The sequence below is a fragment of the Typopeltis vanoorti genome, chromosome 17 (assembly GCF_054136105.1).
Source record: "Typopeltis vanoorti isolate ZY-2024b chromosome 17, IOZ_Tvanoo_1.0, whole genome shotgun sequence".
In the NCBI taxonomy this organism is placed as follows: Eukaryota; Metazoa; Arthropoda; class Arachnida; order Uropygi; family Thelyphonidae; genus Typopeltis; species Typopeltis vanoorti.
In genome coordinates this window covers 70,276,564-70,302,478 of record NC_143565.1, presented here as the reverse complement: position 1 = coordinate 70,302,478, position 25,915 = coordinate 70,276,564, and the positions used below count along the sequence as shown (strand labels likewise).

Below are 25,915 nucleotides of genomic sequence, written 5' to 3'. Positions count from 1 at the left end.
TGGTGTTGACTTGGAAAATGAATAGACATGCAGGAGTATCAAAGAGACGGGAACTTATGTGGAATTATAAGGCAGGTGATTATAATAGTCTTAGACGTCAACTTCGGGAAGTTTCATGGAGGGAGGAATTGGAAGGCCGGGATATCACCAGTGCGTGGGAAATTGTGAAAGAATATTTGTTATCAGCAATGGTAAGTTGTATACCACGAGTGAAGAAGAGGACGCAATTTGGAGTAAAGTGGATGACAAACAATATTAAACAGGAATTGCATGCGAAAAAGAGGCTATGGAAGAGATATAAGGAGATAGGTGAAGAGATGCATGAGGAATATAAGACACAGGCCAGAAGAGTGACTAGTGTGGTAAGGAAAGCGAAACTGGAATATGAGAGGAGATTGGCCCTAAGATCCAAAGAAAATCCTAGTGAATTTTTTAGCTATGTGGCCAGTAGGAGGAGAAATGACTGTGGAAGAATGATATTGTGGGATAAAAATGGGAATAGAGTGACTGATGCAGAGGACATAGTGGAATTGTTCAATGAACACTTTATTGGAGTATTTCATCCTAGAGGAGTCAGTTTTAATGCTAGAGGGATAGGACTGGTACGAGGTCTGGAGGTACAGGAGAAGAGTGTGTTTCAGATACTGAGTACTCTGGATGTCAGTAAAGCTGTGGGACTGGATGGTATTTCGCCACGAGTTTTGAGAGAATGTGCTAGGGAATTGACAGTACCTTTAACGTGGCTTTTCAATGAAAGTCTGGCTTTGGCAAAGGTGCCCAGGGAATGGAAGGAAGGTAAGATAGTGCCATTGCATAAGGGTGGTAACAGACTGGAAGTGTCTAATTGTAGGCCAGTCTGTGTGTCATCAGTAGTTGTTAAGATCTTGGAGAAAGTAGTGAGGGACCGTGTACAGCATCGGGCAGATGAGGGTAATGTTATCTGTCAGAATCAACATGGATTTGTGAAAGGACGCTCTTGTTTTAGCAATATGCTAGCCTTTTATAATAAAGTTACAAGAACATTAGATGAGGGAAAGGCATATACTGCAATTTTCTTAGACTTGGCGAAGGCATTTGACAGGGTGCCACATGATAAGCTGATATTTAAGTTGCAGCACATGGGTCTGGATGTCAGATTGGTCAACTGGATTCAGGATTGGCTGTCTGATAGGTATCAGAGAGTTGTGTATGGTGGAGCAGTTTCCAGGAGGCAGAGGGTTACAAGTGGGGTCCCACAGGGCTCAGTACTAGGACCTATATTGTTTAACCTTTATATCAATGACATAGCCAGTGGATTGCAGAGGGATATTCAGTTGTTTGCAGATGATGCGAAGCTGGGAAGGATTATTAGTAATAGTGCAGATGTGGTAGCCCTGCAAGAGGATTTAAATAAGCTAGATAGATGGGAAAATGAATGGGGGTGTCAGTTTAATGCAGCAAAATGTAAGGTCTTGAGGTTTGGGAAACATCGATGGGATGCTGCATACTCTATGGGAGGAGTTATACTGGAGGAAGTTGGGGAGACAAGAGATCTGGGATTGATGATTGATAGAAACCTGAAGTTTAGGGGACATATTGCAAAGGTATTGAAAGTAACACAGAGGATTGCTGCTATTATGAGAAGGACACTGACCTGCAGAGATAAGAGGGTTATCATTCCGTTGTATAAGTCTCTGATCAGACCACACTTGGACTATTGTTCTCAGATTTGGTCCCCAGGATTTGAAGTGGATAAATTAACTGTGGAAAGGATACAAAGACGGATGACAAAGATGGTTTCAGGACTGTACAAGGATAGTTATGAGGATCGGCTGAGAGAATGTGGACTGCAGAGTTTGGTGGATAGAAGAAGGAGAGGTGATATGATTGAGACTTTTAAACTGTTGAGAGGTGGTTACAGGGTTGACACTGGGGAGTTCTTTCGCTTGGTTGATCAGCGGGAAGGAGTGATGACAAGAGGCCATCCCTGGAAGTTACGAAAGGAAACTGTGAGCAAGAGGGTAAGGAGTGGTTTCTTTGTGTGGAGGGTGGTTGAGCCGTGGAATGCATTGCCTGATGGAGTGGTGGGAGCGAGAACGGTCAGTGAGTTTAAAGAGTGGTATGATAGACTTTGTGTTTCTCAGGGGGGGACCTCCCCTCAGTGAGTCTTGACAGACTTTATGTCTTAGGAAGGACCTCCCTCGATGAGTCTTTTGACTCCTTGGAAGCCTGAATAATAATAATAATAATAATAATAATAATAATAATAATAATAATAATCTCAATTTTGATTTCAATTGGACCATTATTAATGACAAAATTTGACATCCGTTTTCCAAAAATAGTTTTAGATTTAGTTGTTGTGTTAATGAATAATGTTACTATGCAAGAATGCTATTATGAAATGTTTTTTTTTTGTCTGCACAATTGCTTTTGCTTGTTATTGTGTAATTTTTGATATAATGTAACAAAAAATCCAGGTAGATACAGAGTGATAGAGAGAATTTGAGGAAGACAAATGGACAAAGCAACCTTAGCAGTCTTGTTCTGTCAAGATAGAACAGGTGTTAAGTTAAAGATATGTTTGAGAGGGAGTGGACAATAAGAAAAGTGTCCAATTCTGTAGAGAACAGAAAAAATTAAAAAATTATACACGAATCAATGCAGAAGAAGAAGACTGTGCTGATTTTAAGGAATGCTTTATGAGGAAGTATGAATGGGAAAGAATGAAATTTAAAAGTATTGTTAGACAATGAAGTGGAAGCATGTGAGAAGTTGGGCTATGAGCATGTTGCCAAGGTATAATAGAGAACTGAGGAGAAGAACAATGATTATGAATGACATAATAGTTAGGCTGTGTAAGAAGAAAGGCCTTGGATATTTGGATGCATGGGATACTAGTTTGAAAGTAAGAAAGATTTGTTTACTGGAGGCAGCATGCATTTGAATGAGCACAGCCAGTGCCTGCACCGGCGCCTAGTATTTTTCTTATGTGTGTGCGATTTATGTTCGGCAGCTTTCCAAAAAAGTTTTTTTTGAATAAAGTGTGAATAAAACGAAGGAAATGAAAAACAAATTGAAAACCGCTTTACAGTATAATGTTACCTACGGATTAGTCCGCTTATACAAATTTTTTTTACACGGGACTCAACAATTAATCATAAGTTGATTTATGATACATCAAAAAATAAAGAACTATTTTAGGTATATTTTCATAAATTTTAATCAAAAATTACAGTGATATAATTGGGTCCAGGATACAATTTCAGAATTTATTTGTTCATTTTCAAGAAGATCTGAAGGGGCCTGAACGGAAGACGACATACATTCATAATTATATGTACCATTCTATCATTCTATACCATTCTATCATTCTATACCATTCATTGTTCATTTAAACTCTTATCTCATATTTTTTGACATCTTTTAGGCACCTTTTCTTCTGCAGTGTTTGTGTATATTGCACACTTTGCACACGCCACCAGCTGGGCCTGAGCACAGCAGTAATAAGCCATCTATTGCTGTTTTAAGAGAAGAGGATGTATGTGTGTGTGTGTGTGTGCATGTGCGTGTCTGTGTGTGTGTTCGTTCAGGCAGGAAAATGATAGATGTAGATATGAGTATATCCCTCAGTGAAGGATATACTCATATCTACCAGGATAGATATGAAAGGATAGTTATGTACCATTTTGCAAAGACCACATGATGTCTTTCTGAAATGGATGCTACGTAGCTACCTTTATAATGGGCAAATTCACTAATTATGTCACCAGAATGCAGTATTCTCCAGCCTTGTGTACCCTTCATTAACTACTGTTTTAGGTAGTTAACTCTCAATAGATGCATAGATTCCATTTTCTTCTCTCATGTGTCCTTTCCTCCTTCTGATCTGTGTCTCCATATTTCAAGTTCTTGTAATACTTATCCTCTGCTGAATAAGTTTTAATTTGCAAATTCATGTCATCTACATCTTCCTATGTATTGCTTATCCAGATGGTGTTGGATTTTATAATAATAAAACTTCTTATAATAAGAAGTGATTTCTTATTATAATCACATGGTTGCCAGGAAGGTTATGCTTCACTGAGGGAAAGAGAGATAAAGCAGCACACTATGATAACACACTTAGGAATCATATTGGTGAATATTGTGATATAATTGCTTGAAGTAGTGAGAAATCACCAATTTTTGGGAATTAGTTTGTAAAGTTAGAAGGATAAATATGTGGTGAAATAGATGAATCATGAAATTATGTGGAAACCACAAAAATAAACCACATGAAATGAATGGGATGACATGGGATCAAGAGGAAACAGTTGGAATTTAAAAGGGGTTTAAAATGAATAAGCAGAAAGGGAAATGCTCCAGTCGAGCATGGAGAGATCACATCGAGTGAGTGGTATCAGTGGAACTAGCTGTAGATCCAGAAATGAGCTGTTGTGTTTGTATACAAATGCTAGAAGTATAAGAAACAAGGCAGATGAAATAGTTGCACTAATTGCGTCTGTTCACCCAAAGATTGTCGTAATAAGTGAGGCATAGTTGGAAGAGGACAACATCCTGACAGGAATAGAGATGGAAGGGTAGAAGGATAGAATTTCGTGAGGATAGAAAGGGTAAAAAGGCAGGGGGAGGGTGCTATTGATGATAGATTACACCTCTTACATCTCTACTATGTCCGTACAAAGTAGAGATGTAAAAAGGAAATAGTGCCAGTGGTTTTGAGGCAGTATGGTGTGAGATAGAGGTGAATGGAATCAAATACTTGGTGGGATGTTGTTATAGACCAGGTAATGTGGATGGTGGTGATAATGAAATGTACAATCAAATTAGCCAAGGAAATAAGAAAAGGGTGATCATTATGGGTGATTTTAATTATGGCAATATAAACTGGAATGATGAGATAGCAAATGGAAGTAACGAAAATGAGTTTCTTGAGTTTTTGAGGGATAACTACCTCAAACAGTATGTAACAGAGGGCACACGAGGATTGAGGGTCTTAGATTTGGTCATCTCATCAGAGGATATAATTATAAATGAGGTGTCAAATCACCCACCAGTTGGTGCGAGTGACCGAGGTGATTACCTGGATGGTTTCCAGCAGTGTGAGGACCTCTGTGAGAAAAGGGTATATGTGGAACTACAAAGGGGGAGGGTGATTATGAAGAGCTTAGGAGACAGCTTGCAGGGTGTAGCATGGAATGAGGAGTTAGCTGGAAAAGAGATCAATGCAGTTTGGGGATTTTCAAAAACTAACTAGTAAATGCAATATCTAAATGTATTCCAAGGGTGAGAAGGTTAAATACGGTGGGTGTGAGATGGATGAATAAAGAGATTAAGCATGCAATACAGAGTAAAAGGGCATTGTGGAGGCAGCATAAGAGAAGTGAAAATAAGCAATTCCATGAGGTTTACAAAGACCAGGCAAGGGGGGGGGGGGAGACTTGGTTGGTGAGGATAGCTAAAGAGAGGTATGAACAGCAGTTAGCTAATAAAGCCAAAAATAATCTTAAGTTCTTTTGATATGTAGCCAGCAAAAGAAAGAATGATTATGGAAGGATGACATTGATTGGAGAAAACGGTATATAGACAGCTGTTGCAGAATGTGTGGTGGAGATACTTAAAAAGCAGTTCATAAAGGTCTTTCAATCTTGTGAATGTGACTTCGTGGAGAGATTGAGAGCAGTTGATGATGGGGAGGAAAGACTGACTGTAAGTGAGCATGAGGTGTATGGGGAGTTGAGTAATCTAGATGTTAATAAGGCTGTGAGACTTGATAATATATCACCACGTATTCTGAAGGAATGTGCCATGGAGTTGACACCTGCCTTGACATATTTTTTAATACCAGTCTTGCACTAGGTCAAGTTCTTAAGGAGTGGAAGGAGGGCAAGATTGTGCCATTTCATAAAGGACATGATCGAACTCAAGCATCAAACTATAGGCCTATCTGTGTGTCAGGTGTTGTGGTTAAGTTGTTGGAGAAACTTGTGAGAACTAGGATCCAGAGTTGAGTTTACAACAATAGTATTATCTTTGATGGACAGCATAGATTTGCTAATGGATGGTCATGTTTTAGTCATCTACTTACTTATTGCAATAAAGTGACTGCTTCCTTGGACAGATGAGAAAGATACACAGTAATATATTTAGATTTTGCAAAGGCTTTTCATAGAGTAGTACCTCATGATAAATTGATAATCAAAATAGATCAGATGAGGTTGGATATTAGGTTATTGCATTGGATTGGAGACTGGCTATCTGATAGGTATCAATGAGTCGTGTATGGGGGGAGCGATATCCAGGAAAAATAAAGTCACTAGTGGAGTGCCTCAGGGATCTGTTTAGGGCCATTACTGTTTAACTTGTATATTAATGATATTGGTGAAGATTTGGATGGGGATATTCAGTTGTTTGCAGATGCTGCAAAGCTGGGACGAACCATGAAGAGTAGTGAAGATGTTATGGCTTTACAAGAAGTCTTGAATAAATTGAGTGATTGGGCACAGAAATGGGGATGTGAGTTGAATGTTGCAAAATGTAAGGTTTTAAAATTTGGAAAACAAAGATGAGATGCAGAATTTATGCTCGGTGAGAATATATTGTTGGAGGTGGAAGAAATAAGAGATCTTGGGGTGATAGTGGATAAGGATCTGAAATTTAGGGGACACATTGCCAAAATTGTGAAGACAACACAATGGCTTCTGGGAATGATGCGAAGGACACTGTCGTGTAGATGTAGGGAGATACTTGTTCTGTTGTATAAGGCTTTGATTAGGCCGCACATGGACTATTGTGCCCAGATTTGGTCACCGGGTTTTCAGAAGGATGAAGAGATGTTGGAAAGGGTCCAAAAGGTGTTTGACTAAGGTAGTTTCTGACCTCTGGAATGTCGAGTATGAGGAAAGATTGAGAAGATGTAATTTGCAGAGTCTGGTAGAGGGGAGGAAGAGGGGAGATATGATAGAGACCTACAAGTTGGTAAGGGGTTGTTATAGGATCAATGCTGGAGAAGTTCTACAGAAAATAGTGAGAGAGATCGGGGGAGAACCAGAGGTCATCCCTCGAAACTGTATAAAGAAAGTGTGAGTAGGGGAGTGAGAGGCAGGTTTTTTTCGTGCAGTGTTAAAAATGATTGGAATGCCTTGCCTGAGAGTGTGGTATCTGCAAGGAGTTTGAATGGGTTCAAGGCACGTTATGATGAGCTGGTGTGATAAAAGACCTCCCAGATGAGTCTTTGACTCCATGAGGTCTTGGGGTAATAATAATAATAATAATAATAATAATAATAATAATAATAATAATAATATAAGTACACTGAATTGGAAACTGGACTGTCTGATTGGTTGTGTATGAGGAACAATATCTCACACAGGAAAGTTACTAATGGTGTGTTCCCCAAAAGTCTGTTTTGGGGCTATTGTATTAACTTGTATGTTAATGATATTCAGAACATTTAGAGTGGAGATATGCAGTTGTTTGCAAAGTTGGGAAGAACTATGAGGAATAAATTAGTTCTTTTGATATGTAGTCAAGAAAAAAAGAGAATGATTATGGAAGGAATACCTTGATTGGAGAAAATGGTATAACAAAAACTGCTGCAGAAGATATCATTGAGATATTTAATGAGCAGTTCATAAAGGTCTTTAATTTGTGTGAATGTTACATCATACTCAGTTTGAGAGCAGTTGATGATGAGGAAGAGAGACCGACTAAGTTAGCAAGCAGTATATGGGGAATTGAGCAAACTTGATAAGGCTGTGGGACTTGATAATATATCACCACATATTTTTGAAGGAATGTGCAAGGGAGTTGACATATTTCTGGTCATATTTGTTTGATATGAGTCTTGCAGTGAGTTCCGTTCCAAAGGAGTGGAAGGAAGTAAGGCAAGATTGTACCACTTCATAAGACAGAACTCAAGCATCAAATTATAGGTCTGTCTGTGTGTCTGTTGTTGTGGTTAAAGTGTTGGAGAGGCTGCTAAGAACCAGGATCCAAAATTGGGTTGACACAATAGTATTATCTTTGATGGACAGCATTTATTTGCTAAAGGGAAGTCATGTTTATCATGTGTATGCTGTTTATGAGGTCATGTTTATGCACCTTGTTATAATAAGGTGACAGCAGCATTGGATGTGGGAGATGGATACACAGTAGTATACTTAGATTTTGCAAAGTCTTTTGATAGATTACTGGATGATAAATTGATAGTGAAACTAGAGCGGATGGGATTGGATATTAAACTAGTGCATTGGATTGGAGATTGGCTATCTGATAAGTATCAGCAAGTTCTGTATGGGGAGCAATACCCCCCAAAAGAGAAACGTCACTAGTAGGGTGCCTCAGGGCCTGTTTTATGGCCATTGCTGTTTAACCTATAGTTAATGATATTGGGGAAGATTTAGATGGGGATATTCAGTTGTTTGCAAAGGACGCAAAGTTGGGATGAGCTATGAGGAGTAGAGCAGATGTTGTGGCCTTATAAAGAAAACTTGAATAGATTGAGTGAATGGGCATGGAGTGAGGGATTGGATGCCAGTTCAATGTTGAAAAATGTAAAGTTTTAAAATTTGGAAAACGAAGATGGTATGTAGAATTTACACTTGGTGGGGATATATTGATGGAGGTGGAGAAAATAAGAGAACTTGGGGTGATGATGGATAAGGATTTAAAATTTAGACTACACATTGCCAAAATTGTGAGGACAACGCAACGAATTCTGGGAATGATGTGGAGGACACTGACTTGTAGAGGTAAGGAGATTCTTGTTCCACTGATTAGGCCACATATGGACAGATTTGGTCACTAGGTTTTCAAAAGAATGAAATGGTACTGGAAAGAATCCAGAGACAATTGATAAGGTAGTTTCTGATGTCTACTACTACTATGTTCACTGGGCATCTACAGATGCCATATGGTCACTCCGATGCTCGGTGATGTTCCACACCAGGCCTTGCCATGTCGTCCTGTTGTTTGCTTTTCTGGTAGCCTCAACTCTCCGATGATCAGTCACTCCACACATCCCATCCATCCATCTCATTGATGGTCTACCCCTGCCTCTTTTTCCAGGAACTTTACCTTCTGTTACTGTTCTGAGAAGTCCTCCTTCCATCCTTTCTATGTGCCCAAAATATTTTAACTTTCTTCTGTCAATATCCTTAAGGAGCCTTAACGTTCTACTGATCTTTTCTAACACTTATTCATTTGTACGCCTTTCAGTATATGATATCCTCAACAGCCTTCTGTAACACCACATCTCAAAAGCAGATATCCGTTTCTTATCTGACTTCTTTAGGTTCCAAGTCTCACATCCATAAGTCGCTGTTGGAAAAACAACTGCATCCTCAACTTTACATATTTGTAAAGTTGAGGTAGATAGATAGATCCATCCTTCCAGATTTTAGACAGGTCTCTGACTGTTGTTTTAGCCATTCCTAACCTTTTTCTGACATCTTAATAATGGATCTGAGGTACTCAAACTTGCTGACTTCCTCAATTCTTTCTCCATTAAGTTACACTTGTTTCTCAAGAGCTTCTCTGTTTGTTTTTCCTCTGAGAACCATGATCTTTGTTTTGCTAGAATTGAGTTGAAGTTCTGTTATTACTGATCTTGTTAACTTTGTGAAGAATTAGTTCTAGTTCTTCCATGTCATTACAAAGGAGTACTGTATCATGAGCATACTTCAGATTACTGATCAATCTACCTCCTATCCTAATTCCTATCCTGAGTTCATCCAGTGCTTCATGCACGATGTTCTCTGCATATATACTAAACATATATACTTCACTCCACTCTGATCTCTGGAATGTCGAATATGAGGAAAGGTTCAGAAGATGCAATGTACAGAGTCTGGTGGATAACAGGAAGATGGGTGATATGATAGAGGTATACAAGTTGGTAAGGGGCTGTTATAAGATCAATGTTGAAGAGGGTTTTCATAAGATGGTGGGAGATCTATGACGAACAAGAGGTCATCCCTGGAAGCTGTATAAGGAGGATGTGAACATGGGAATAAGAAGCAATTTTTTTGTCTGCTGAGTTTTGAATGATTGTAATGCTTTGCCTGAGAGTGTGGTGCCTGCAGAGAATTTGAATTTGAATTGAGGCATATATCCTGGCAAGGGGATTATTACTAGATTAATGTAGGTGAGGTTTTTACAGAAGGAGAATAAAAGGCCATCCTTGGAAGTTGTATACACCTTCTGTCCAAAAAGAAACCGAACTTTTTGAAAATAGAAGAACCTGGTGGCACCACCTGTTGTATCTTTTTGTTGTCGAAAGCGGCAACCTTTATTAGTGTTGTGTCAACTATTTATGACATTTGTTTCATTAGAAGCCAAGTTATAGTGCTAAGAGCGACAGTGTGTTTTGACGAATGGTTGGAAAATGAGTTTCAAATAGAGAGCTGCCATTGACTTTTGTGTTAAACTTATTAAAAGTTTTACCGAAACACATCAAATGCTTCAAAAAGCATACGGTGATGAACTTTATCCAATACTCACGTTTATGAGTGGTTTGAGCAATTTCAAAGTGGTCATGTTGACACTTTAGGCGACGAAATGCTGGGCTGTCCAAAAACCGGACTGAGCGAAGTTAACATCCAAAAAGTGCATGATTTCATCAAAGAAAACCCGAAATCGTTTGTGAGATTGATTGAAGATGAATTGGGGATTCCAAAATCATCTGTGCACAACATTTGACTGAGAGCCTGGGCCTTTGAAAATTGAATTCGCGATTTGTTCCCCACAAGTTGATTGATGACCAAAAAATGTATTGTATTGAACACTGCAAGGATCTCATTAAACCCTTTGTAAGGACTCAAACTTCCTTGAAACAATCGTTTCCTGTGATGAAACTTGGTATTTTGAGTATGAGCCTGAAACAAAGCGCCAGAGTGCTGAGTGGAGACCACCAGAAGAGGGGCATCCGAAAAAAAAGTCGCTTAGAGAAGTCAAAAGTAAAGACAATGCTGATTTGTTTCTATGATTCCAAGGGCATTATCCACAAAGAATTCGTTCCATCTGGCCAAACGGTCAATGGTGAGTTTTATCTCTAAGTTTTGAAGCAATTAATAGCGAGAATTCGTTGCGTATGGCATGAATATTGTGACGACTGACCGTTCGTCAAAACAGACTGCCACTCCTGCTGCCATAACTTGGCTTCTAATGAAACAAATGTCATAAACAGTTGACACAACACTAAGGAAGGTTGCTGCTTTTGACAACAAAAAAATACAATAGGTGGCGCCAGTAGTTTCTTCTATCTTCGATAAGTTCGGTTTCTTTTTGGACAAAGGATGTAAGAAAAGAGTTTCTGAGTAAGGGGGGGGGGGTTGTATAGAGAGTGGCATACATGATTGGAGTGCATTGCCTAAGAGTGTGATGAGTGCAGAGACAGAGAATTAATGGGACATCTCACAATGAGTCTTGTTACTCCATGAAGATGAACTGATAATAATAATAAATAAATAAATACTGCTCTAGAAAAGGTTAACTGCATAGATTGCACTTGCCAAGAGATTATATTGCTTAATTCTTTACTCAAGTATCAGCAAATAAGGTTTGCTTAAGTTTGCTTACACTTGGGTAAAGAATTAAAAAAAGATTATAAGTGCTGATCCTTGTGATACTCTTGTGATATCATAATTTACTTTATAACCAAGTGGAAGAACGTTTTGTAGATCAAATGTATGGCCATCCGTAATGTCTGAGGAATCTCTAAAATTCCTAAAACAATTGATTTCAGGTCATATTCTGTCCATCCTGTAGATTTCAGTTTTGAGTTCTATGATAATTTCCTCTACTGGCATTCTCTGATGTTTGTTAGTTTTCTTGCACCTGTAGCTTATTTTTCTTTGACTATTCTAGAAGATCTGTGGCTTTGTCGTGAGGTATATAACAGTCTTGGGTTGAAGATCATGTTATCACCTCTGAATGCAGTATGTGTTGGGAAAAAAGATTACACAAGACCATGTTTCTGCTCTTATGTAGAATTTTAGTTAAGAAAAGCTGCAAAGCACTGCATGATCCACATCTGAACACATTTGATGGACTACATATATATTCCCATTATAGAAAGTAATACTAGTTAATATTCTGCACTTTTTTTTATGTAGATTTTACTAATCCTCTCCAGAACTTCAGTTATAATTAGATTGTGCTTATCCTTGTGATACTCTTGTGATATCATAACTTGTAATACTCTGTATTCTTAATTGTTCTTTCAGTTATGCTTCTGTTATTGTTATATCTTTTAAATTAGTCTTACCAAAGAGTGAAATTCTGTGAATAAAAATATTTTTTTACGTAAGTAATCTATTAATTTTTGGTATATCTGATAATAATATTATAGTTTAGCTGTATTAGAATTTATATTAATTTCATAATATTTTTTAGAAAGTCTTTTAAGCATTTTGATATTTTTTCATTTTAGGTAGTGCGTCATGGAATATTATTGCCACTTTTTTTCGTTGGCCAATATCTGGGACCCACAGTATTATAGGAGCAGTTGTAGGATTTGCTTTGGTTGCTCGTGGAATGTATAGTATTAAATGGAGTGGCCTTGGAATGATTGGTAAATACTATGCGATTGCTATTGTTATACTGTACAGCGTGAGGATAATTTTTGTAATTTTAATAACTACATTTAATATACACATCTTATGCAAGAAAATCTTTTTATTAATTTGTAGTTGCAGTTTAAATTTCTCCTTCCTCTTAATGCATTGGGCTCATGGGCATGCCATGGCCAAATAACTAGGCTTCATGTAAACCTAAACATGCTGTATTTGTCAAAGCATCTATTCTCTCTGATGAGTTTATCTGTTTTGTGAAGTAAAAAAACCTGATTTTTCAGAAGGAAAAACCTTGCCACTTCCATATGAAGACTAGCTAACTCACCATCAGCTGAAGTATTTATAAAGTTTCCTCTCAACTCAGAACTTTCCAAACAACAGGAATTGTCAGTACCAGCTGACTACAGTAAATTTATCTACATTTAATTTTAATTTCATAAAAAAAAAGTCCCTTACAATTTAAATCAAAGTTTATAGATATATATTTTTAACATTAATTTTTATGGCTACTTTGCCTATTTTTCTTTAGGAGTACCCCTTTTTTAAAACTTATTATAATTATTATTATTATTCATGCCTCCATGAAGTCAAGAGCCTCATCGTCCTTCCTAGGAACACAGTCTATCATACCACTCCTTGAACTCATTCACTGTTCTTGCTCTCACCACTATATTAGGCAACATATTCCATGGTTTCACCACCCTCCATGCAAAGAAACCACTACTCACCGTCTTGCTTGCAGCTTCCTTTCCTCCTTCCAGGGATGGCCCTTTGCCATCGCTCCTTCCCGCTGTTTAACCAAGTGAAACAACTCTCCATTGTCCACCCTGTAACTGCCTGAAGTCATTCGTGCCCACCATCATCACAATCATTTCATCCACCCTTTCACCCCTCTTAATTGTCGTAGCCACACTTTCTATCTTTCCTCCAGGCAAGCACTCCTCTGGCATCCCATCTTGCACACCACGGATCATTGAGTCTCCATATATCACACCTCTTACCACTCTGTTCCTTGATTCTCACCTGCATCACCCTCTCTCTCTCTCTCTTCTAGCCCTTTCTCTCAGTGTTCCCCTACTTACCTGCTATCCTGGCTATTCTCTCCTCTTCTATCATTCCCATAACTCTCTCTCACTCCTCCTCTGATTTGCCTTGCATTCATTTCTTCCATTCGCCTACTCTCATTGTTCATACTTCTCATCTCATTCCCCAGACAATCCACCTCTTCTTTCAACTCATTTATCCCTCTCTCTCTCTCTCTCTCTCTCTCCCCCCCTCTCTCCCCACCTCTCTCCCCCCCTCTCTCTCTGCAAGTTAGTCACTCTTACTCTTGCCATTCATCCTCCCAATCAAGACAGTCTCCAAAAACTTTACAATCATTCAAGTCTTCCACACTGCCCACTCTTATTGTTTCATTCATATTTCACTCGTTATTCTCACCTATCACACTACTTGTCTCTCAAGATTCTCCCACTCCTGCTGCAACGAGGTCAGATATTGTAACATCTAACTCACTGAATTCCTCCCATTACCTACATTTTATAGATATATGCACTTCCCTTGCCTCTCACCTGCCACATATTCATCTGCTGGGATGTATACATGCCACAAGTCCTGCATGTCACAAAATCCTTTATTATGTTACGCAAAATAGAGTCCTTGAATGGGGAAGACTTGGTGATATTGACTTGGAGTCCTTGACCTGGGAGAGGAATTAGAGCTGTGGCTGATGCCATCATTAACTTAGTGCCAAGGAACTACTAATTTTTGTAATTTTAATAACTACGTTTAATATACACATCTTATGCAAGAAAATCTGTTTATTAATTTGTAGTTGGAGTTTAAATTTCTCCTTCCTCTTAATGAATTAGGCTCATGGGCATGCCATGGCCAAATAACTATGCTTCATGTAAACTCACCAATGCTGTATTTGTCAAAGCATTTATTCTCTGACCAGTTTATCTGTTTTGTGAAGTAAAAAAAAAACCTGATTTTTCAGAAGGAAAAACCTTGCCACTTTCACATGAAGACCAGCTAACTCACCATCAGCTGAAGTATTTATAAAGTTTCCTCTCAACTCAGAACTTTCCAAACAACGGGAATTGTCAGTACCAGCTGACTACAGTAAATGTATCTACATTTAATTTTAATTTCATAAAAAAAGTCCCTTACAATTTAAATCAAAGTTTATAGATATATATTTTTAATATTAATTTTTATGGCTATTTTGCCTATTTTTCTTTAGGAGTATCCCTTTTTTAAAGCTTATTATTATTGTTGTTATTATTATTATTATTATTATTATTCAGGCCTCCATGGAGTCAAGTGAGTCATCTGGGGACACTCATCGTCCTCCCTAGGAACACAAAGTCTATCATCTCACTCCTTGAACTCATCCACTGTTCTTGCTCTCACCACTATATCAGGAAACACATTCTATGGTTCCACCACCCTCCATGCAAAGAATCCACTACTTACCGTCTTGCTCGCAGCTTCCTTTCCTACTTTCCAGGGATGGCCCTTTGCCATCGCACCTTCCCACTGCTTAACCAAGTGAAACAACTCTCCAGTCTCCACCCTGTAACTGCCTTTCAGCAGTTTAAAGGTCTCGATCATATCATCACCTCTCTTTCTTCTATCCACCAAACTCTGCAGTCCACATTCCCTCAGTCGATCCTCATAACTGATATAGTACAATCCTGAAACAATCTTTGTTATCTGCCTCTGTAATCTTTCCACAGTTAATTGATCCCCTTCAAATGCTGGGGACCAAATTTGAGAACAATAGCCCAAGTGTGGTCTGATCAGGGTCTTATACAATGGAATGATAACGCTTTTATCTCTGCAGGTCAGCATCCTTCTCAGTATTGCAGCAATTCTCTGAGTTGCCTTCACCACCTTTGCAATATGCTCCCCTGAATTTCAGTTTTCTATCAATCATCACTCCCAGATCTCTCGTCTCCCCTTACTTCTTCCAGTATAGCTCCTCCAATCAAGTGTGCAGCCTCCTATCGATGGATCCCAAACTTCAAGACTTACATTTTGCTGCATTAAACCAAAACCCCCCATTCATTTATCCATCTGTTGTTTATTCAAATTCTCTTGCAGGGCTGCCATGTCTACACTGTTACTGATAACCCTGCCTAGCTTCACATCATCTGCAAACAACTGAATATCCCTTTGCAATCGATTGCAATGTCATTAATATAAAGGTTGAACAAAACAGGTCCCAGTACTGGGACCTGTGGAACCACACTTGTAACCTTCTGCTTTCTTGATATTGCCCCACCATACACAACTCTTTGATACCTATCAGAGAACCAATCCTGAATCCAGTTGACTAACCCGACATTTAAACTCATGTGCTGCAACTTAAATATCAGCTTATCATGTGGCACCCTGTCAAATGCCTTTTGAAAATCCAAAAAAAAAATGTCAGTATATGCCTTTCTGTTCATCAACTGCTCTTGTCACTTTATTATAAAAGGCAATTATATTACTAAAGCATGAGTGCCCCTAAACAAATCCATGTTGATTCTCACGGATAACATCACCCTCATTTGCCCAAAGCTGTATATAGTCCCTCACTAATTTCCCCAAGACCATAACAACTACTCATGACACACAAACTGGCCTATGATTAGACACTTCCAGTCTGCTACCACCATTATGCAATAGCACTGTCTTCCTTCCATTCCTTGGGTAGTTTCCCATAGCCAGATTTTCATCGAAAAGCCAGGTCAAGGGAGGTGTCTGTTCTTTAGAACATTCTCTCAAAACCTGTGGTGAAATACCATCCAGTCCCACTGCTTTACTGACATCCAGAGTACTCAGTATTTGGAACATGTTCTCCTCCTGCACCTCTAAACCTCGAACCTGCCCTATTCCTCTAGTATTAAAATTGACTCCTCCAGGATGAAATACTCCAATAAAGTGTTCATTGAACAACTCCACTATGTCCTCTGCATCAGTCACTATTCCCATTTTTGTCCCAGAATGTTATTCTTCCACAATCATTTCTCCTCCTATTGGCCACATAGCTAAAAACTTCCCTAGGATTTTCTTTGGATCTTAGTGTCAATCTCTTCTCATATTCCAGTTTTGCCTTCTTCACCATACTGGTCACTCTCCTGGCCTGAGTCTTATATTCTTCATGCATCTGCTCTTCACTTGTCTCCTGATATCCTTTCCATAATCTCTTTTTCACTTGCAGTTCCTGTTTGATATTGTTTGTCATCCACTTTACACCAAATTGTATCCACTTTTCACTTGTTTAATACTGCTTACTATTGCTGCTAACAAATACTCCTTCACAATTTCCCAAGCTAATGATATCCTTTCATTCCAATTCTGCCCTCCATGGAATTGCACTTAGTTGATACCTAAAACTGTTATAATCACCTGCCTTATTCTACATATGTTCCCTTTTACTTGATACTCCTGCATGTCTATTGATCTTCCAAGTCAAAACCACATAGTCACTTTCTCCAACTTGGGGGAGAGGTGTCATCTCAGTTATTATCAGCTCTTCTGATGCTATGACAAAATCCAAAACTCTTGAACTTCTTGTTCCCTTTGTTACATTTTGCTTATCACAATTTCCCAAGCTAATGATATCCTTTCATTCCAATTCTGCCCTCCATGGAACTGCACTTAGTTGATACCTAAAACTGTTATAATCACCTGCCTTATTCTACATATGTTCCCTTTTACTTGATACTCCTGCATGTCTATTCATCTTCCAAGTCAAAACCACATGGTCACTCTCTCCAACTTGGGGGAGAGGTGTCATCTCAGTTATTATCAGCTCTTCTGATGCTATGACAAAATCCAAAACTCTTGAACCTCTTGTTCCCTTTATTACATTTTGCTTAAGACATTTGTCCCTCAAGAATTTTAGAAATTTCATTCCCTTATTACTACATGCATTTTCCTCTTCCCAACTTATACTGCTGTTGTTAAAATCTCCCATAACAATCATTCTTCTTGCACTTGCCAAGCTCAACTGCCTAAACATCTCCTGCTCCCCACTCTCTGTTACTACTTTGGTTGTAGCAACACCCCACTAAATATCCTATCTTGCCCACCTCTACCTGACATCATATTCTTTCAAAACAATTAGTGTCACTGCCTTCCAAAGCCCCCATTCTTAGAGGACATAAGTCATCACTTATCATAAGCAGTACTCCACCATCACATTTTTCCCTCTTATCTTGCCAAAAAATGCTGTACTCTGCTATTTCTATTCCTGTTACTATATCATCTTCCATCAACCACGTGTCAGTGATCCCAATAATCTTTGGCCAGGCTGACGCTATCAGTTCCACTAATTTATTTCCTTTATTCATGATACTCCTGGCATTAGTATAAAGCATAAATGTCACTGCTTCTATAGTTATCATTATCCTCCTACAGAACCCATTGGACTTAGTGTTACCTGATGTCGTCCCGCTTTCCCCAAGTAACACCTCAGTGTTACCTGATGTCATCCCACTTCCTAATGCGGGTATGGGGCCACCCCTGCTACCATCCACCCTGGGATCTAGTTTCCCTGCACTGACACACCGACTTGTTCAGAAAAGAGCAACCTCTCCAGATGTCTACATCCTTCCTCATTCAAATGCAAGCTGTCTCTCCCATACAGTTCCTTTCTATCTCCAAATGGCCTCCAAGCTTCCACATATTCCAATCATCTCTTCTGACACATTCTGGCTATTATGCTCTTCATTATTTTTGCTCTTCTGCTCAGCTTTTCATTATCATACTTGGGTAACATACACGCTATCTTTCCTTTCTGCGTTTTCTGTTGTACAACCTCAAGCATGAATCTCAGATCTCTTGCCACTCACTTTACACTGCCTCTCAAGTCATTCCTGCCCACTATCACAATCACTTCATCCACCCTTTCATCCCTCGTAATTGTCATAGCCACACTTTCTATCGTTCCTCCAGGCAAACACTCCTCTGGCATCCTATCTTGCACACCACGGATCATCGAGTCTCCATTCATCACACCTTTTACCACTCTGTTCCTTGATTCTCACCTGCATCACCCTCTCTCTCTCTCTCTCTCTCTCCTCTAACCTTTTCTCTTGGTGTTCCACTAGTTACCTGCTGTCCTGGCATCACTCTATCCCTGGTGTCAGCCCTCCCTTGCATTCTCACTTCCTCTCTCTCTCTCTCTCTCTCTCTCTCTGACTGTTTCCATTCTCTCCTCTTCTATCCTTCCCATACCTCTCTCTCTCTCCCTCTCTCTGACTGTTTCCATTCTCTCCTCTTCTATCCTTCCCATACCTCTCTCTCTCTCTCTCTCTCTCATTCCTTCTCTTCTACTGTTTCTTTTCTATCCTCTTCTATCATTCTCGTAACTCTCTATCACTCCTCCTCTGATTCGTCCTGCATTCATCTCTTCCATTCGCCTACTCTCATCTTTCATACTTCTCATCTCATTCCCCAGACATTCCACCTCTTCTTTCAACTCATTTCTCTCTCTCTCTCTCTCTCTCTCTCTGCAAGTTAGTCACTTTTACTTGCTATTCATCCTCCCAATCAAGACCATCTCCAAAAACTTCATAATCATTCAAGTCTTTCACACTCCCCAGTCTTATTTTTTCATTCATATTTCACTCATTATTCTCACCTATCACACTACTTGTCTCTCAAGATTCTCCCACTCCTGCTGCAACGAGGTCAGATATTGTAACATCTAACTCACTGAATTCCTCCCATTGCCTACATTTTATAGATATATGCATTTTCCTCATCTCTCACATATCCATCTGCTGGGATGCATACATGCCATAAGTCCTGCATGCTACAAAATCCTTTCTTATGTTATGCAAAATAGAGTCCTTGAATAGGGGAGGACTGGTGACATGGCATTTGTAATTGGAGCTGCTGCTGCCATCATTAACTTAGTGCCAAGGAACTACTACATCTAAACGCTAAATACTATGTTTTACGTTCTACTGTAAGCTAATTTACATATTCTATATTGCTACAAGTATAAACTATATTTACTATACTAAATAACAAAAACTTCTCTTCTCTTCCACCACAGATGGGTCCAACTCGCCTTCTCGGTAACCCAAAAATAACACAATATAAGAACTAAAGTCCAAAAGCAGCACCACTGAAGAACACTTATGTTACTAAAAAAAAATGCAGCACAATTCGCGACGTAATTACACTGTACACCGTTTAAAAACACTTTTTTCTACCACAGCTCAAATCCACCACTACATGCTTCAGCGACTCAGCTTAAAGGGATACTCCTAAAGAAAAGAAAAATAAGCAAAATAGCTATAAAAATTAATATTAATTTAGAGGAGTGACATGGAAAATTTTCCAGAAATAATATATATATATATTTAATATTTTTATTTTTGCATTAAATAATAATTAGTTCTAGACTAAAGAAAAGTCTAGAACTTTCACTCCTCACCATCACTGTATAAATATTGACGTTTTGATTTCCCATGCAAATGTTTAGTCATTATTATTAGTAGTAGTAGTATCATTGTCGTCAGACCTTGATGGAATCAATTCATTGTGGAAGGTCCTACTATTGTACATTATGCACATAGTTCATCAACATAATTTTCAGTGATTACTTGTTCTACTCTTATTTCTCCCCATTTGTACTATTAGTCTGGTAACAAAACTTTACCAACTTATATGTTCCATTCATACCTCCTATTCAGAAGTCTCTCTGGATAGGAGAAGGAGATATAATTTCTTCAGGTTTCTTCACATTTCAACATTTCAGAAACCCGAAACTACCTCAGTCTGGAGCTTTTCTGATATAACCTGATCCCCTTATAAAACAGGTGACCAAAGTTTTGCACAGTAATATGCAGCCTAATCAAGACTTTACACATGAGCATCATAGCCTTCTTTCTTTGACATGTCACTGTTCCCCACATCCATTGCATAATCCATTGTGATTTTAGCAATATTTTACCAAAATTTAAGGTCCTTGTCCATCATCAATTCCAGATCCTTTATTTTCTCCACCTCGTGCAAGATGTCTCTGCCAGTTGTATACTCTGCATCACATCCTTGACTACCAAATTTCAAAATCTTACACTTTGCAATATTGAACTAGTAATTATACTCACTTGCCACTCTATTCAAATCCTGCTATAAAGCCACTCAGACCTACTCTGATCACATAATCTTCTCCAACTTTGCATCATCCTCAAACAACTGCATATTTATGCAGTTGTTTGAGGGATGATGAATTTATGCTTGGTGAAAATATATTGTTGGAGGTAGAGGAAATAAGAGATATGGGGGTGATAGTGGATAAGGATCTAAAATTTAGGGGATACATTGCCAAAATTGTGAAGACAACACAAAGGCTTCTGGGAATGATGCGGAGGACACTGATGTGTAGAAGTAGGGAGATTCTTGTTCATTTTGTATAAGGCTTTGATTAGGCCACACATGGACTATTGTGCACAGATTTGGCACTGGGTTTTCAGAAGGATGAAGAGATGTTGGAAAGGGTCCAAAAGGTGTTTGACTAAGGTAGTTTCTAAATTCAGGAATGTCGAGTATGAGGAAAGTAAAAAATGAGGAAAGGTAATTTAGGCCAATAAATGTGAAGAGATAGAGTCGTACATGAGAAGGCACAATTATAAAACAATGTTTTTCGTTTAATCCTTGACTTACACGTTTATGCAAAAAAAAAATTAATGTCATCGAAATGCAGCACTACTAACAGAAGAACAGAAAATCAAAAACAGATAGGACATCTGTAAGGGAGTGTAAAAGAGTACGGGATAATAAAGAAAATTTGGAAGAGCTCTTTCGCCAAGAAAATTTCGATTTTGAAACTACTCCAGTTAGACATTAGGTTAACGGTACAAATAAACGGCTTAGCAACAATAATGCCCAGTTATAGATAGAATCCTGAGAAGATGTAAGAAGATGTAATTTGCAGAATCTGGTGGACAGTCTGGTGGTAAGGGGTTGTTATATGATCAATGCTGGAGAAGCTCTACAGAAAATAGTGGGCGATCAGGGGTGAGAACCAGAGGTCATCCCTGGAAACTGTATAAAGAGGGTGTGAGTAGGGGAGTGAGAGGCAGGTTTTTTCATGCAGAGTTGTAAATGATTGGAATGCCTTGCCTGAGAATGTGAATGTGGTGTCTGCAAGGAGTTTGAGTGTGTTTAAGACACGGTATGATGAGCTGTGTGTGTGTGTGTGTTAAAAAGGACCTCCCAGATGAGTTTTTGACTCCACAGGGTCTTGAGGTAATAATAATAATAATAATAATAATATACAGTGAAACCTCAATTGTCCACTTTTTAAGACAATAGACAACAAAAATGATATATATATATGAGAAAACAGTAGTACTGGGAACCATTAAAAATTATAGATAAGAACAATTTAATGATTATTATCTACTCAAATACAGTATAATGATATATTCCAGTATATTTAAAACACTACTTCTTCCTGAAATAAATCTTTGATTGATATTTGTTTCATGCACATTTTATGTCTCAATTTAATGGAATGATCTTTCAAAGCCTAGAACACTTTCATGATCATGTCACTTGTGCTATGTGCATAAATAATGCACATAGTGCAAATAATGCAAAACTTTGGGTTCACCGTCTTCTTTCCTCCTCCACTCCTCAATGCTCTTGCACAGCTCCTACATGGTTTCTACTTGGCAGTCCACAGCAATATAATCTTCGAATTTATCTTTGTTCATGCCACTAACTTTTCCCAGTCTTGGTTGAATTCATCATAATCATCATTGGTCAATATGTCACTATTGCTTGAAGATTGTCCCTGCATGTAACCAGCTTTTCGAAAACAGTTTTCGATTGTCTGCTGGGTTACTTGTTGCCAGGCTGCCACTGTGTAGTGCATTGCTTCCATTTTTATCTTCCTTTGCATGCATCCATTAAACAAACAGCTGTTTGCATGAAGCATTTCTTATAAAGCTGCTTATAACACTTTATTATCCCTAAATCAAGGGGATGGAGAACACTTGTACAATTTGCCGGGTACCATATGATTTTTACATTTATTAGAAATGATGTATCTTTTGGATGTGTGGCAAAATTGTCTACTAAGAGGAAAATGTCCCTGTTTTGCATACTTATACTTGCATCTAATGAATGAAGAAATGAAGAAAAAATGTCTGTGGTCATCCACACTATATTGTTTGCATGGTATTATTATTATTATTATTATTATTATTATTATTATTATTATTACTTGGCACCTCCAAGTAGTCTAAGGACTCATCGAGGGAGGGCACCTACTCTACAGCTCTCTGTCTCCACCACTCAGTTCACCAACTACAACGAACTGCAATTACAATCATCATCTACACCAATGCCATCTACTGCCCACCACCACCACCACCACTAGTATTTTTTAGACAATCACAAACATCCATGCCCATGGTGGGAGTCGAACCTGCAGCCTATTGGCTGGAGAGCGGATATGCTAACCACTCGGCAAGCCAACCTGGCTGGCCGTGTCGTTAGCATATTTGGTGGGTAATTTTTTGATATTCTGAACACTGTGGTTTTGGAGATTTTTTTCGATAACAACCAACACTTGTTTGCCACTTCCATCACTGTTAACACAACTAGTAAAACAGCAAGTCTGTCTTTATAGTCTTCCCTACCATGACAAGACTCTCCTTTGAGAACCAAGGTTCTATCAGGAAGCATGTTGAAGAAGAGCCCCATCTCATCTGTGTTCTGGTTGGCCAAGTGGTTAGCATATCTGTTCTCCAGCCAAATGGCTGTGGGTTTGAATTCCTGCCATAGGCATGGCAGGAATGTTTGTGATTGTCTGTGAAAATACTAGTGGTGGTGGTGGTGGTGGACAGCAGTTGGTGTTGGTTTAGATGGTGGATTGAGCAGTAGAGACAGAGAGTTGTAGAGTAGGTGCCCTCCTTCAATGAGTCTTTGGACTCCTTGGAGGTGTCATATAATAATAATAACAATAATAATAATAAATAACATGTGGTTTGTAGCCTATGGCATTTTTTTCCAGCTGCACCTGTGTTTTTGCTTCCACTGCAGCACTTTCTCTGGCTAACTTTTTTTTTTGTATACTAGGCCATTCTGGTCCTTAAACCTTGTTATCCAGCAGATGCAGTGAAATCTTTTATATTCAGCTACACTGCAATCATCTTCACTTTTTCACAATGAATGGTTCCATCAACTGGAATATTCAACGCCTATTGCTGTTGGTATCACATGAAGAGTACACTTTCCAATTCGGCAGATGTCGACTCCTTACCTATTTTCCTCCTTTTACTGGCGTTACCACATTTTTCTATCTGCTCTTAGATTTCATCCTTCTTTGTGAATTAGGAGTTTAGTGTGCTTGTGGCCAACCAAAGGCATTTGGCATTATCAGCATGTTCCTCTCCAGGATTCTTCTCTACCTCCTCTACTATTTTCAGTTGCTTGTGCGGAATTCTCACTTGCTTTTCAGGTTGGGACATGGCCCAAGGTTAATAAAATAAATAACAAGAATAAAGGAAATAAAACAATAACAAGAATAAAATATGATAAAAGTAATAAAAACAGGAACAAATTAATTTGTAAATGGTTAAACCAGAGTAATGAATGAAATTATGAAGCACAGAACCACTCTCAATGCAGTAAAGCTCAAAAAATGATGCACTCATAACTGAGTGTGATGAAGCATTACACTTGACAAAAGTGTTGGCAAGTCGTCACTTAGTCTAAAGAAAAGGATGGAGAGCAAAGAGTACATCGTTTCAAATTTAAAAAAAGCTATCCATGTGAGAAAATATGGCATGACGACTGTAATTTGTAAATGATCAACATAGTAAAATGACAGTTTGAGGATCGATGGAGCCAGGAAAAAATGGTGTTATATATATGCAGCTAGTTCTGGGACTAAAAAAAACAGCAGATGAAATATGCAGGAAAACGAAGGTAATGGGAACGATGAATCAAGGTTTCACAGGAATTATGTTTCTTGTGTTCACTTTTTAAATGGATCAGTAAAAATTTTATGCCATATTTTGCTAGACCAAATGGCGGATTTTAATGGCAGAGTAGTATTTCAACTTGTTGCTTTCTTGATACAGGTGCTTAAGGGTTGATTCTGAACACTGTGGTTTTGGAGATTTTTTTCGATAAAAACCAACACTTGTTTGCCACTTCCATCACTGTTAACACAACTAGTAAAACAGCAAGTCTGTCTTTAGAGTCGTCTCTACCACACCCTACCAGCCAGAAAACTGAGTGGAAACTAAACAAATGAGTAGGAAAGGCTGACATTTTGGAATTAACTAATGAATAATGATACAACATGATAGAATTTCATGCCATTTGGAGCATTACATTGTTAAACAAGGTCCCTATTATTCTGGTCAGGAGAACAGGGTAAACAGTGAAAAGTCAGCCTCTGGAACAAATACCAACATTCTCTCAGCCGATCCTCATAACTAACATTGTACAGTCCTGAATCTGTCTTTGTTATCCGTCTCTGTACCCTTTCCACAGTTAATTTATCTCCTTCAAATCCTGGGGACCAAATCTGACAACAATAGTCTAAGTGTGGTCTGATCAGTCTTATACAACGGAATGATAACCCTTTTATCTCTGCAGGTCAGTGTCCTTCTCATTATTGCAGCAATCCTCCGTGTTACCTTCACCACCTTTGCAATATGTCCCCTAAACTTCAGGTTTCTATCAATCATCGACTCCAGATCTCTTGTCTCCCCTACTTCCTCCAGTATAACTCCTCCCATAGAGTATGCAGTGTCCCACCGATGTTTCCCAAACCTCAAGACCTTACATTTTGCTGCATTAAACCGATACCCCCATTCATTTTTCCATATATCTATCTTATTCAAATCCTCTTGCAGGGCTACCACATCTGCACTAGTACTAATAACCCTTCCCAGCTTTGCATCATCTGCAAACAACTGTATATCCCCCCTGCAATCCACTGACAATGTCATTGATATAAAGGTTAAACAAAATAGGTCCCAGTACTGAGCCCTGTGGGACCCTCACTTGTAACCCTCTGCCTCCTTGAAACTGCCCCACCATACACAACTCTCTGATACCTATCAGGCAGCCAATTCTGAATCAAATTGACCAGTCTGACATCCAGACCCATGTGCTGCAACTTAAATATCAGCTTATCATGTGGCATCCTGTCAAATGCCTTCACTAAGTCTACGAAAATGACAGTATATGCCTTTCCCTCATCTGCTCTTGTAACTTTATTATAAAAGGCTAGCATATTGCTAAAACAAGAGTGCCCCTTCACAAATCCATATTTACTCTCACAGATAACATTACCATCATCTGCCCAATGCTGTATACGG

At 38.7% G+C, this 25,915-nt stretch overlaps 1 protein-coding gene across 1 annotated transcript in view; it reads left to right on the top strand.

Annotated features, from left to right (window-relative positions):
- The window catches only part of LOC150097470 (sodium-dependent phosphate transporter 1-A-like), a 263,701-nt gene that overhangs the window by 80,537 nt on the left and 157,249 nt on the right, over positions 1-25,915 (top strand). The window contains exon 3 of the mRNA XM_090406931.1: positions 12,416-12,556. Coding sequence (XP_090263057.1) covers positions 12,416-12,556 — 141 coding nt within the window. The remainder of the gene's footprint in view (positions 1-12,415; positions 12,557-25,915) is intronic.